Genomic DNA, 13819 nt, shown 5'->3' on the forward strand with positions numbered 1-13819 from the left:
GATCTTTGCCTCTAAGGACATTTTCAGCAACCATCCTCTTCCCCCTTTATGCTTTTATCTTCAGTCCTTAATGACCTCAGAAGGAAGCAGGTCTCTAGTTATTCCCATTATTGCTGTAGAACCTTTGCTGTGGATCAGTGGTACTTCTGTTTCCACTCTTGGTAGCATCATTTCCCCAAACTAAAACAATTCAGAATGAATAATTAAATAAATACTCATGGGGGATGAAGCTACGGAGCTACAACCACAGTTCTTTTATTTTTTAATTTTTTGTAGTAGTGGGGGTTGAAATCAGGTGTACTCTGACACATTCTTAGCCCTTTTAATTTTATTTTATTTTGAGACATTTTCTAGCTAAGTTACCTAGGCTAGCATTGAATTTGTGATCCTCCTACTTCAGCCTCCCGAATTGTTGGGATTACAGTCGTGTGCTACCATGCCTGACTGCATACTTCTTTTTGATCCAGAAAATGATCACAAAATATGATCCTCTGTATAAGATAGTCATGGCTCGAGTAGACTCTCCATTGTTTGGAGCCTGTAATGGGACTGCTATACAGATGGAGAGAGGTATCTACAATGTTTGTGATGCCTCCATGGTTATGGAGGGGAGCTACCATGCCTTTGGGCTTCCTTCATTGGGAAATAAATTGACTGGTTAACTAGATGTCCTTGAACTAGCTAACTAGTTTGCTTCCTTCCTTCCTTCCTTTGATTCTTTTTTATTAGTTATATCTCCTTTTAATTTTAATTTTTTGGGGGGTTCGTACCAGGGATTGAACTCAGAAGCACTCAGCTACTGAGCCACATCCCCAGCTTTATTTTGTATTTTATTTAGAGACAGTCTCACTGAGTTGGATAGCACCTCACCATTGCTAAAACTGACTTGGAACTCTCAATCCTCCTGTCTCAGCCTCCTGAGGCGTTGGGATTACAGGCGTGCACTGCTGCACCAGGCTTTCTTTTAACTTTTTTTTAACAAACTGGGGATTGAACCCAGGGCCTCACACATGCTAGGCAAGTACTCTGCTACTGAATTAGATACCAACCCCCCCTTATTTATTTTTTTTTATAAATTAATTAGGTGTATATGACAGCAGAATGCATTTTGATTCATTGTACATAATTGCAACACAGCTTTTCATTTCTCTGGCTGTACACGATTAGGGTCACACCATATGTGCAGTCATACATGTATCTCGGGTAATGATGTCCATTTCATTCTACCATCTTTCCTGCCCCTATATCCCCTCCCCACCTCCCTCCCCTTTGCCCAGACTTCCTCCATTTTTCCCATGTCACACCTACCCCATCCCACCCCCAGCCCCCAGCCCCAATGGATCAGCATCCACTTTTCCGGCCTTTGGGTTTTTGGGATTGACTTACTTCGCTTAGCATGATATTCTCCAACTCCATCCATTTACCTGCAAATGCCATAATTTTATTCTCTTTTAATGCTGAGTAATATTCCATTATATACCACAGTTTCTAAGTCCTTTGGGTATACACCAAGGAGTGAGATAGCTGGGTCAAATTGTGGTTCCATTTCAAGTTTTCTAAGGAATCTCCATACTGCTTTCCAGATTAGTTGCATAGTTTGCGGACACTAGCATTGTATGAGTGTGCCTGTTCCTCTACATCCTCACCGACATTTATTGTTGTCTGTATTTTTTTTTTTTAATATTTTTTAGGTGTAGTGGGACACAATACCTTTATTTTATTTATTTGTTTTTATGTGGTGCTGAGAATCGAACCCAGGGCCTCACACATGCTAGGCAAGTGCTCTACTGCTGAGCCACAACCCCACATTACATACCCCCTATTGTCTGTATTCTTTTTTTTTTTTTTTTTTTTTTTTTTTAGTTGTAGATAGACACAATACCTTTACTTTATTTATGTAGTTCTGAGAATTGAATTCAGTGCCTCATACATGCTAGGCAGGCACCCTACCACCCTACCCTACAACCCCAATCCTTCTCTGTATTCTTAATAACTGCCATTCTGCCTGGTATGAGATGAAATCTCAAATGAGTAGTTTTGATTTACATTTCTCTAATTACTAGAGATGTTGAACATTTTTTCATATATCTACTGATTGAATGTATATCTTCTCCCCCCTTATTTCTATTTAAAAAAAAAGCATCATTGAGATATTTTTGGATGTCTCTAGCTATCTGTACTTCTGTCATCTCTGCAACTTCATCCTCTGTAGTATAGAACCTTTCAGATTCTAGCCATCTCCTCAAGCTTCAATCTTTGATTCCTCAATTCAGTTTCCCCTACTTTGTCCCTCTTTCCCCCAAACAGTAGCCTGGAGTCTGTCTGTAGGCAGTAAGCTGGGGACAGTGTAGGTGACTTTGTTTTCTGTCTCAGGGTCCTCTCTCCTCTGCCTGTGTCTTTGGAACCTATCTGTAGCACTGATGTGCCAAAGGCTTTGAGGGGTTGGGGTTTGGAAGGGCTGGTCCAAGTTCAGCCCTTATTCTTTCTTTTTTTTTAAGTTGTAAATGGACACAATACATTCATTTTTTAAAATTTATTTATAAGTGATGCTGAGGATCAAACCCAGTGCCTCATATGTGCGAGGCAAGTGCTCTGCCACTGAGCCACAATCCCAGCCCCTCGGCCCTTATTCTTGACAGTCGACATTGGTGAATGAGCAGTGTTGCTGCTGCCTCAGTGAGGCCCTTCTCCCTTTGGTCACTTGGAGAGCCTCTCCTGTTGCTGGCCATTTTGCAATGAATGACACTTTGGTCCCCCCTGCAGCTCGATCCACACTGGCCATCGACTGGGACAGTGAAACCCGGAGCCTTTACTATGATGAACAAGAATCTGAGGTAGGTCTCTAGGGGTTCATGGTCAGAAATACATGCTAGTTTCTGCTCTGGAAGTGTATTAGCTATAGTCTTATGTTCTTACCAGTTGGACAGTAGTTTAACAAGGTGTGTTTTTTTTGTTTGTTTTTCTTTTATGGTGTTACTGGGGATTGAATTTAGGAGTGCTGTACTACTGAGCCCTTTTCATTTTGTTTCATTTTTATTTTGATACAAGGGCTTGCTAAATTGCCCAGCTTGGCCTAGAACTTGTGATCCTCTTTTCTCAGCCTCCTGAGATCCTAGGATTGCAGGCATTTGCCACTGCACCCAGCCAGCATATTTAAGACCAAGGATAAAGCCAGGCTGAGTAGCCCATGCCTATAATCCCAGTGATTTGGGAGCTGAGGCAGTAGGATCACAAATTCGAGGCTAGCCTGGGCAGCTTAACAAGACTCTGTCACAAAATAAAAATAAGGGCTGGGGATATAACTTAGTAGTAGAATGTCCCTGGATTTAATCCCAGTACTGCGGGGAAGAAGGAGTCAGCACCTAAGATTTCATCATTTCATATTCAGAGGCTCCAGAAAGTGTAGTATATTTCAGGAAGAGCCTCTCATAGGCCTTTATATTTTGACTCAGTAAGATCTTGTTTCCCCTGCAGAACTATCAGTTTTTTCTTATAGGCCTACGACAAGCACATGAGCATGCTGCAGCCTCAGAAGAAGAAGAAGACTGCAGTGGCCCTGAGAGACTGCATTGAACTCTTCACCACCATGGAGACCCTTGGGGAGCATGACCCCTGGTATGTACCTTCTCACTCTAAGGGCAGGGGCACTTCTGTGCTCCAAAATCTGAGACCTGCTGGTATCTGTACCCAAAACCTTTTACTGGGGCTGGGGATATGGCTCAAGTGGTAGCGCGCTGGCCTGGCATGCGTGAGGCACTGGGTTCGATCCTCAGCACCACATACAAATAAATAAAGATATTGTGTCCACCTAAAACAAAAAAAAAATTTAAAAAAAAATCTTTTACGTGCACATGCCACTTTTTCACATGGCCGGCCCTATAACATAGCCCTTCTGTTTGGGTTGTGTTTTCCAGACTAAGAAAGCCAGTGGCCTGTTTTAGAAGGCAGGTCTTTGCCCAAAATCTGTCCTTAAGAATAGCAGCTATTGTGGAATTACAGCTGTGTCCCCAGCATGAGTACCCAGGTAGCAATGGCTCCCCTCATCCCCTGCTAAGCAGAGACTTCTCTTTTCTCTTCAGGTACTGTCCCAATTGTAAGAAGCACCAGCAGGCCACAAAGAAGTTTGACCTGTGGTCCTTGCCCAAGATCCTGGTAGTCCATCTCAAACGTTTCTCCTACAACAGATACTGGAGGGATAAGCTTGATACAGTTGTGGAATTCCCAGTCAGGTGAATCCCTATGACTGAAGTGTTAGGAAAAATTTAGAAACAGGCAGGAAATATGGACATTGATTTGCTGAGCGGTTTGTTACCAAAGACTTTTCTGAATTAGGATATATGTTGTTGGGCTTTGGGGGGTAGACTTTGATTGTAGTAATTGCTCCCCTCCCTATCCTCACATGGGGAAGAGACTCCAATAGAAGCCCTTCCCTAGACTCGGGGGACTGCTAATTCTCTGTTACTCTTAGTCCCCCTCTCAAATTCCTGATGCCACTTAACTGGCCTTTCCCAGTCCATCATTGGTCCCAAGGAGCCTGGCCTCAGCAGTGGCAGTACAGCACAGTGGTACCTCTATTAACAGGGGCAAGGTGGTCAGAGGACAATCTGCAGAGAGACCTGGATGATTGTTGGGGCTTCAGGTAGGGAGAAGACCTGCTACAGTCCTGTTTCTGAGGTAGCAACTGGGACTAGCTATCTTCTCAGGTCCCCTCAGGACCCAGGTTATTGACTGTAACTAAGACAGGAAAGCAAGCCAACCAGATAGGTTAAAAATGCTTTCTGGAGGGAAAGGGTAGGGTAAGTCCTTAAAATATAGGAACAATGTCCATGTGAGAATCTAGTGGTGGGTAATGAGTATTTGTTGTAAAATTCTTGTCTTTTCTTTACTTGAAAATTTCAGAATGAAGTGTTTTAAGTCCATGCATGGTAAACACATGCCTGTAGTCTCAGCTTCTCAGGAGACTGAGGTGGGAGGATTATTTGAGCCTAGGAGTTAGACCAGCGTGGGCAACATAGCAAGACCCTATCTGAAAAACAGAATAAGATATTGTAGGAAAAAAAGCTTTCTGAGGACTGTTTTGGTATTTGGTTTAAATGACTATGGCACCAATTGTAATTCTGTTATTAATAACCACTTCTTCCTAGTTGCTGAAGTCCTCTTGTCTATCTCTAGACCCTCACCTTCCCTTTGGTCTGGTGGCAGTTACCCAGGGGACTTCTCTTTAATTTCTGGCCTGAATATATCAGTAGTCAGAGCACAAAGTTCAGGGCTCCTCTGCCATGGACTTTTCATTTATTTCTTCTCTCTTTCTCTCTCTCTCTTTTTTTGGGGGGGGTGGGTGGGCTGGGGGAGGGGTTCTGGGAATTGAACTAAGGGCACTCAACCACTGAGCTACATCCGCAGTACTGTTTTTGTATTATATTTAAAGACAGGGTCTCACTGAGTTTCTTAGTGCCTCACTGTTGCTGAGGCTGACTTTGAACTCTTCAGCCTCCTGAGCCCACTGGGATTACAGGAATGCAGTACCACGCCTGGCTATTTCTTCTCAAATAGTTTTTTTGAGTGCCTCTCTTATGTTCTGGCCAGTTAGATGAAAGAGGTTGCTGGGCTGCTCTGACTTCTTTTTTGGAGTTTAAAATATTTAAGAGCTGTTCTTGTGTTTTGTTCTTAGAGCTCTGAACATGTCTGAGTTTGTCTGTGACTTGTCAGCAAGGCCTTATGTGTATGACCTCATTGCTGTGTCCAATCACTATGGAGCCATGGGGGTTGGCCACTGTAAGTATTGGTAGCTGCTTCCTTCTGAGGTGTTGGCTTGTGCAGTTCTGCAAGCTTCAGGCTACATGCTTTTTCAACACCATTGCTTCACCATGCTTTTTGTTTTGTTTTAAAATTCTTAATTTTTTTTTTTTAATATTTATTTTTTAGTTATCGGCAGACACAACGTCTTTGTTTGTATGTGGTGCTGAGGATTGAACCCGAGCCGCACGCATGCCAGGCGAGCTCGCTACCGCTTGAGCCACATCCCCAGCCCAAATTCTTAATTCTTTAATTCAGTAACTCTTGTTTCTGGGAATTTATCCTAAGGAACTGATTTGACATTAGAGAAAGCTTTATGCCCAAAGATGTTCATCTCTTTATAACAGTGAAAAGTTAATAGCTGCCTTGGTGATCAACAGTTGGCACTATTGTCCATCTACTTGATAAAGGAACTCATAGCCATTTCAAAATAAAATTAATAACATGGGGGAAATGGACTGTGTACATGAAAACTGCTACATAAAATTATATCATTACAAAAGGTGGAATCACAACTATGTGAAGTTAAAAAACAAAATGTTATTGGGGGTTGAGACTGGAAGGAGAGACACTGAATTGTTTATCCCCCCCCCTTTTTTTGCTTTACTTTATGTCTCAAAAAATTTTTTTAAAATATTTTTTAGTTGCTGATGGACCTGTATTTTATTTATTTGTATGTGTTGCTGAGAATCTATCCCAGTGACTCACGCATGCCAGGCAAGCATGCTACCACTGAGCCACACCCCAGCCCTATCTCTCAAAATTTCTACAACATGTAGGTTTAGTTTTAAAATTAAACTTATGTTTTGTTACTTGTTTATGGGAAGTGCTACTGAAATAGAAGTGAAGAATTGGATTTCCTTACATTTCTGTCTACTACATGTGCATTGGGCCTGCTGCCAACACACCCAGTATTACGTCCCCAAGACATGATTCCTTGGAAAGGGTCAGTTCCATTTATACTTATACTAGATTACAGAACTGCCCTGATCTTTTAAATTTTCTCCCTGTACTAATAAGATATAGAAATTGGCCTGAAAGTCTGCTCTTTCATATCTGTAGTAGTAGTAGTAGTAGTAGTAGTAGTAGTAGTAGTAGTAATAGTAGTAGTAATAGTAGTAATACTGGGGATTGTACCCAGAAATACTTTACCCACTGAGTTATATCCCCTATCCTTTTTGTTCTGTTTTGAAGGAGGGTCTTACTAACTTGTTGAGACAGGCCTGAAACTTGAAATCCTTCTGCCTTAGTCTCCCAAATAGCTGGGATTATAGCATGTGCCACTGCTCCTAGCCTGGCCCTCCATTCTTATATCACCTTCTAGCTTCAAATGCCTGCTCAGTCTCCAGCCCTCATGTTTGCATTCTATTCCATCAGAAGGGGGAGTGGGGAGGGAAGGCAGACATCCCAGAACCCCCATCAACTCTTCTACATACATTTCATTGAGTATAACTGAATCATATAGCTCCATATAGTGTAGGAGAGGCTGGGAAAATAAAATTTCGCATGTTTGAAAATCGGGCCCTGTCAGTAATTTTTAAACTTTATTCTATTAGTTTACTTTTTTATGTGGTGCTGAGGATTAAACCCTGTGTCTCACACGTGCTAGGCAAGCACTCTACCACTTGAACCACAACCCCAGCCCCATCCATTAGTAATTTTTGATCATGTTATATATCCTGCTGTTCTATATCTTGCTATTTTTCCTTACAATTAATTTTGACATCTGCTTAAGTTTCTCTGTTCAAATGTATTCATTTTTAATGCTATTTAAAAAAACAAAAGACACAAACTGTAAACTATTTTTAATTTCAGGGCTATTTATTTATTTAGTGCAAGCCTAGTAAACTAGCCAGTTGATTCTTTAGTATTTTGTTTATTACTTGACAGACACCGCATATGCAAAAAACAAACTAAATGGAAAATGGTATTACTTTGATGATAGCAACGTGTCCCAGGCCTCTGAGGACCAAATTGTGGTGAGTATGCTGACTGGATTGATTCTGTCTCTGAACTTAATGGATCAAAGCTGAGAAGGGTAGCTCTCAGGCTTGTTGGTTACCTAATCATTCTCATGTGACAGGGGGAGCTGGGTGTGGTAGAGTTGACCTGCCCTTTGTTTAGGATCCTTTCTAAAGGAAAAGCTCAACTTTCCTCAAGGCTCTATGCCATAGGGTACCCACCATTCCCCACTGGCCTGGCAGGAGCCAGCCTCAAGTAATAGTCCCTTCTTAGTCATCTCTGTATGGTTATCCAGAGCAAGATGGTTGATCTTTGAGAGTGTTGAATAGTGAGAAATAACCTCGGACAATGGGTAATTTTACCAACCAGTGGACGGATTCTCCCCTCTTGTGTTTCAGACAAAAGCCGCTTATGTGCTGTTCTACCAGCGACGGGATGATGAGTGTTATAAGACACCTTCACTCATCAATTTTCCTAGTTCTTCTGATGGAGGGACCAGGCCAAGCAGCTCACAGCACGGTTTGGAGGATGATGAGGCTTGCAGCATGGATACCAACTGATGCTGACTCAGCGACCCTGCCTCCCCACAGAACCCAGCATCCCCCAGGAGAATGTCTTTGGCACTTGGAAAACTGCTTGTGTTCAATTTAAAAAGCCAGATGAGGAAATTCCTTTCTTTTTTGAGCAGAAGACAAAAAAAGACACTGTTTGCTCAGAAGGATTGTCAAGAGCCTGAATTATTTTTCTTTTTAAACAGGTGGTGAGATAAAGCCTGTGGAACTGAAAGTGGGGAGTGGGTGGGGGTGCACAATGGAGTATGTCTGATGGATTCCAAAGAATGGAGACAAACACACTGTAATTGAATATGGTGCAGCCATGAAGACCCACTTGCAGGGCTGCTGTGAGCTCCTGGTTATCTGGTTCTGGTACCCACACTGGTCACCCCAGTAGTCTGGCCACAGTAAACAGAGCCTCAAGTAAACTTTACGTTGTCCATTTGTCCTTTGCTGTTCCCTGAGATGGGTTTATAATTTTCTAAAATTAGCACTGAAGCCCATTTGTTTCTCCTTTTAGTCGTTTTGGAATTTCCAGCTTTCCTTCTGATAATCAAATGAAAATACTTAGTATTGAGGTCTCTCAACCTCCTGTGGAACCTAGCAGTTATGTTTTGTCCCCCACTATCTTTGATGAATTGAGACAGATTCTGTGTGGAACTTTTATCAGACACCCCTTAAAGAAATCTATTCACAAAACTGCCAAGTACAGTATCCAGTTGTTTGTCCATGTTGACTTGAGAACAGAACCTTCATGGGAATTAGTTAAGCCTGGAAAAGGGCTCTCATTCAGCGGTTTTGGGTAGTGCATTTTCATAATGGGCCCTTCCAGACCTGGTTTTCTCCCTGACCCTGCTGGAAACCCCACAACTGGCCGCTTGCCCCCATTCTGGTGCCCTACATTATCCTGCCTCCAGGCCTTTGCTGCCCCTGCTGGCCACGAGGGTTTAAAGAACATTGTAGTCCGGGCTTTTTTGTCTGACCTTTAACCTAATCTGTGGGGGTTGGGACCTCCGGCTTCGGGCACGCGCGGGTCAGGCACGCGCGGTCCAGCACGCGCAGTGACCGTTGAGGGTTGTGGTGTTTCCGCGCTGCTCGGTGAGCTTCTGAGTCCCACGGCCTGTTGGAGCAGGGGCAGGGCAAACGGGTGGGCTATGGTGGCATAGACTTGGGGGAGAAGTGTGGGAGACTGGGGAAAGTGTGACAGGGAATGGTGGTGGGGGTGCGTCCCTCCCAAGAGCCATGGCAGGAGGGAGGCGGAGCTGATGGGGGTCTTCCCACTGGGTCCTGTAGCCTGGGATAACCCCAAGGAAGGTGTGGCAAGTTCCCCTTTCAGGCTGATTGGCAGCCTCCTCTGTACTCTCATTCTCATGTTGCTCTATGCATTTCCAATGTATTACATAATAAAGACATGGTCCCTTTTAGGGGAAATGTCTGAAAAACTAAGAAGATGCAGAAAGGAGCTGACTGCAGCCATTGACCGGGCCTTTGAAGGAGTCAGTCATTCCCAGGAGTGCACAGGCCTGCAGAAGCTAGAGCCAGGTGCCACATCGCTTTCCTTCTCCCTACCTATGCACAGGCTTCTCTGTAGAGGACACCCTCTGGCAGCTTGCTCCTCTACTGCCCTGTTTGCTACTGCCCCTTGTGCTTCTGAGAACGAGAACCCTGCCTTTGTGCCATACCATGTCCCTGTTAATGCAAAACCACATGCTTTATGCCCTAAAAGAAAACCTCTGGCCAGCAAGGAAAATGTGTTGATGCACTCCTCCATTTTGGCACCTGAAAGATCGTTTTGGAGAGCTGCAGGAGATGGGGAAAACTGGAGAAAAGAAAGTTTAAGGTGATTCTGATTTGATAGTTTAATAACTACAATTAAGAAGATTCTTGTTTCTGAAAAAATGGTTGAAGATCCTAGAGTTAATTCATGCCTCCTCTTCAGATCTGCAGGACTGTTTGGGAAACTCACAAAATATTCTCTAGAATTTAGCCCAGAAACAAGTTATATATGTATGTGTTTGGGTTGAGGGCCTGGTTGTCAATTCTGGATGTTAAACCAGTCATGGAAACGACTTAGCAGTACTCAAAGGAGTAATGAATGTTAAAATTTTTTTAAATGACCTCATTTTTTTTTATGCTGCAGAAACAAAAATCTTAATCCTAAATTTTTTAAATTCCATCTTGTGTTTGAACTTGGAGTACTGGAACCTTTGATACCTTCCTTTGTCTACATTAGGGAGAAGTTGAATCAAAGGCTGGACCCTACTGGGCCTACTTCCTAGTATTGTCCTTGCTTCTGCTCCCCTCCACTACCCTGAAGTCTTTGAACTGTCACCAGGTTAAGTCTCCCCTAGATCTCTCAAACTGCCTGATCCCAAGCACCTTGACTTTAAGCAGGGCTAACCATATATGCTGGGTTCAGTGGCATAAACCTGTAATCCCAGCAAGTTGGGAGGCTGAGGCAGGAAAATTGTACAAATTCAAGGCCGGCCTCGACAATTTAGCAAGATAACGGTTTCAAAAAATTCAAAAGACTGGCAATGTTGCTCAGTGGTAGCATACCCCTTTCAGTAATGAAAGGGTGGGAAAAAAGTCCTGCCATCTTGGCTGCCCAGTGGAATAAAAGCTAAATTCCTCAAGTATTTATATTGATGTTCATAAGCATTAATGCAGCCTGTGATGCTTGTGAGTCATTATGATAATGCTATTAGTCAGTTTCTTCACTGATTAACAGACTGATTATTCTGAAATCACACATAAATGACAATTTAAAGTCAACAGTAGGGCTGGGGATGTGGCTCAAGCGGTAGCGCGCTGGCCTGGCATGCGTGCGGCCCGGGTTCAATCCTCAGCACCACATACAAACAAAGACGTTGTGTCCGCCAAAAACTAAAAAATAAATATTAAAATTCTCTCTCAAAAAAAAAAAAATTTCTAAAGTCAACAGTAATCTAACATTTTCCCCTCCAATATTTTCTTGAAAGAGGATCTAATTCCCTGCCTTTTTCCCCCCTCCTGGGGCTACAGGAAAGATATGGAGAGAGATTTGAAAGTTGATTCAAACATGCTGCTCAACAATTCTAGCCAAGAAGTCACAAAGGATCTGCTGGATATGATTGGTGAGTACAGAGGGTTGGGCCATCGTCTTCTTGGGAGAATAGGGTCCTTTATGCAGGCAGAGGGCCCATATGTCTTAGAGGGGGTTGGGTGATAAGAACTCTTTATTTTCCATATTTGGTGGATTTGTTCTACTCACAATAGACTCTGCATAGAGCAGCAAATTAGTCAAACCCTGTCCCTTTCTTAACAGAACTGATAACCTTGTGAGGTCACACATCAATCAGGTCATTTCATAAATGTCTAATTATAGTGAGTCCCCGAAGGCAAAGGATGCCAGCCTCCATGACTTGGTCCTTGAGCTTAGATCCGAAGTAAACAGGACATAGGCAAAGAGGAAGAGAGAGGGGCTGGGGATGTGGCTCAGTGGTAGAGCACTTGCCTGGCACATGTAAGATACTGGGTTTGTCCCCAGCACCACATAAAAATAAATAAATGAAAATAAAGGTATTGTGTCCATTAACAACTAAAAATTTAAAGAAAGAGGAGGAGGAAGAGAGAGGAGTCCAGCTGAGTAAAAAAAGATTTGACGCCAAAAGCTCTCCTGTACTTCCCCCCACCCAGAGAGAGTCACTGTTAACATAATAGTATACAGTTTGTCAGACATGCTTTTTAACACTGGGTATTGAAACCAAGAGTACTTTACCACTGAGCTATGTCCCCGGTCCTTTTATTTTTTAATTTTGAGACAGGGTCTCTACATTGCCAAGGAAGGATCTCACTAAATTTCTGAGACTGATTTTGACCTTTGCCATACTTCTTCAACCTCTTGAGTTGCTGGGATTATAGACATGTGCCACTGTGCCTGGCTGTATGACTTTTTAAATGATTCATATTACACAGTGGACAAATAGTTCTAGTTAAGGGGTGTATAGTCTTGAGTGCTGCTTGAAACTGGTCTCCAGGTTATGAAGGATGGGAGGGAAGCCTGACAGAGGGGTGGTACTCACCTTAGGCTATAAAACCTCAGCCAGCCTGTGACTTAGTGGACTAAGTCTCCTACAGTAGCCCCAGGAGATAACTGAAATCATCACTGCCTCTGCCCGCCATCTCCTTGGCCCTCACCAGCAGGCAGCATTTTGATTCCCCTGAAGACCTTTTTTGTTTCACACCATGTCTTTTCATCTGTATTAGGGAGTTCCCTGAGAGCCAAGACAAGTGTGTGCATTTCTATTGTCTTTCCACTTATAACTTAGGAACTGGCATATAGTTGGGGATGGATAAACATTTGTGTCTGAAAGGAATACACCAAGCCCACCTTACTTTGGCATTCAGTCTGGCAACCTGTCTGCCCTGGGGTAAGAATGCCCAGCTCTGCCCAATCTCTTACACTTGTGGTTTTTAACTGGTGCCTGAAATGTCTTTAGAAACCTCTCCTTGGAATTGTAAAGCTGAGTGTTCTTATCTTTAAGACCATACAAGCATCCGAACTATTGAAGAATTGGCTGGAAAACTAGAATTTGAAAATGAATTAAACCGTGTGTGTGGTCACTGCCAAGATTCACCCTTCAAGGAGGAAGCCTGGGCCCTGCTTGTGGACGAGAGCCCTCAGAAGTCCTCAGATGTAGACACTGGCAGCCTTAAGCAGGCTTTCGATGATCAGAATATTGTTGAGACTGTTCTGGATTTGGAAGAGGACTACAACTTGATGACCTCTTTTAAATACCAAATTGAGTAAGGAGAGTTGCTTTTAGCTTTGATTCTTTACAGTAGAGGCTGCCATCAAGTACTCTATGCAGAAGCAGCTACAGTGATCATCAGGAGCTGCATTTTCAGAGGGCCGGCAGAAGCTGAATTACCACACCCATTTTTTAACTTCAGTTGTGTCCCTTTTTGGGCTGAGAGCCCAGTTTTTGTATTCTGTTGCTTTGAGATATCTCATATTGTTATTATTTTTTTTTTACTTAGTGTGTTGAAAGTGTTTTGTTTTTGATTAATACTCAGTATACTAGTCCTAAAGGTAGGTATGGGTTGTATCTCTGCTGCATCTCTTGGTATTCTTTTGCCTGGGCCCTTGAAAAAGTATGGGAGCTATAACCAGAATGGGCTTTGTGCAACCCCTGGTACCAGCCCACCCCTAGGCCAGCTCAGCCTATGCAGAAAAATCCGCAACAAACTAGACCTTGGTGTGGATGCTTTGATCTCCTTACATATTTGGCTCCCCTTGCACACATAGCTCCCTGTTTCTTACGTATGCCCCATGGCCTCTTCATGTCCCAAACTACCTGCTTAGTTCAGAGAGTAGCCTCTGCAGAGGTTTCTTTCTGGTGTCAGAGTTGCTGGCAGATTCCCTCCTAACAGGATGTTCCCATGAGGCCTCCCTACCATGTACCCCCACACAGACACCTGGGCCCCAGGTGAGGGTAGGAGGAGAGGGATAGATACAGGATCTG

General features: G+C 43.2%; 2 protein-coding genes across 6 annotated transcripts in view; both read left to right on the forward strand.

The window, feature by feature from the left end:
• The window catches only part of Usp4 (ubiquitin specific peptidase 4), a 48963-nt gene extending 40223 nt beyond the window's left edge, over positions 1 to 8740 (forward strand). For all 4 annotated transcript variants that reach the window (XM_076867828.2, XM_076867831.2, XM_076867829.2 and 1 more), the window contains 6 exons: positions 2764 to 2834; positions 3497 to 3615; positions 4080 to 4229; positions 5672 to 5775; positions 7687 to 7775; positions 8157 to 8740. In XM_076867828.2, coding sequence (XP_076723943.2) covers positions 2764 to 2834; positions 3497 to 3615; positions 4080 to 4229; positions 5672 to 5775; positions 7687 to 7775; positions 8157 to 8318 — 695 coding nt within the window. In that variant the 3' untranslated portion in view covers positions 8319 to 8740. The remainder of the gene's footprint in view (positions 1 to 2763; positions 2835 to 3496; positions 3616 to 4079; positions 4230 to 5671; positions 5776 to 7686; positions 7776 to 8156) is intronic.
• A 104-nt stretch (positions 8741 to 8844) lies between these two features.
• C10H3orf62 (chromosome 10 C3orf62 homolog) lies at positions 8845 to 13819 on the forward strand. 2 transcript variants are annotated; one of them, XM_076867835.2, is made up of 4 exons: positions 8845 to 9410; positions 9738 to 10152; positions 11337 to 11428; positions 12839 to 13819. In XM_076867835.2, exons 2-4 carry the CDS (start codon positions 9743 to 9745, stop codon positions 13102 to 13104), a joined length of 768 nt encoding a protein of 255 aa, XP_076723950.1. In that variant the 5' UTR covers positions 8845 to 9410; positions 9738 to 9742; the 3' UTR covers positions 13105 to 13819. The 2 variants fall into 2 exon arrangements, with proteins under 2 accessions (XP_076723950.1, XP_076723949.1); XM_076867834.2 differs by lacking the exon at positions 8845 to 9410 and having other exon boundaries at positions 9588 to 10152.

The sequence above is a fragment of the Callospermophilus lateralis genome, chromosome 10 (assembly GCF_048772815.1).
Source record: "Callospermophilus lateralis isolate mCalLat2 chromosome 10, mCalLat2.hap1, whole genome shotgun sequence".
NCBI classification, from domain to species: Eukaryota; Metazoa; Chordata; class Mammalia; order Rodentia; family Sciuridae; genus Callospermophilus; species Callospermophilus lateralis.

Bases quoted from the DNA above. Each gene is read 5' to 3' on its own strand.
- C10H3orf62 (XM_076867834.2), top strand. From the start codon at position 9,683: ATGTTGCTCTATGCATTTCCAATGTATTACATAATAAAGACATGGTCC. The intron at 10,153-11,336 runs GTGATTCTGATT...CTGGGGCTACAG, and splicing joins TGGAGAAAAGAAAGTTTAAG to GAAAGATATGGAGAGAGATT. The intron at 11,429-12,838 runs GTGAGTACAGAG...CTTATCTTTAAG, and splicing joins GGATCTGCTGGATATGATTG to ACCATACAAGCATCCGAACT.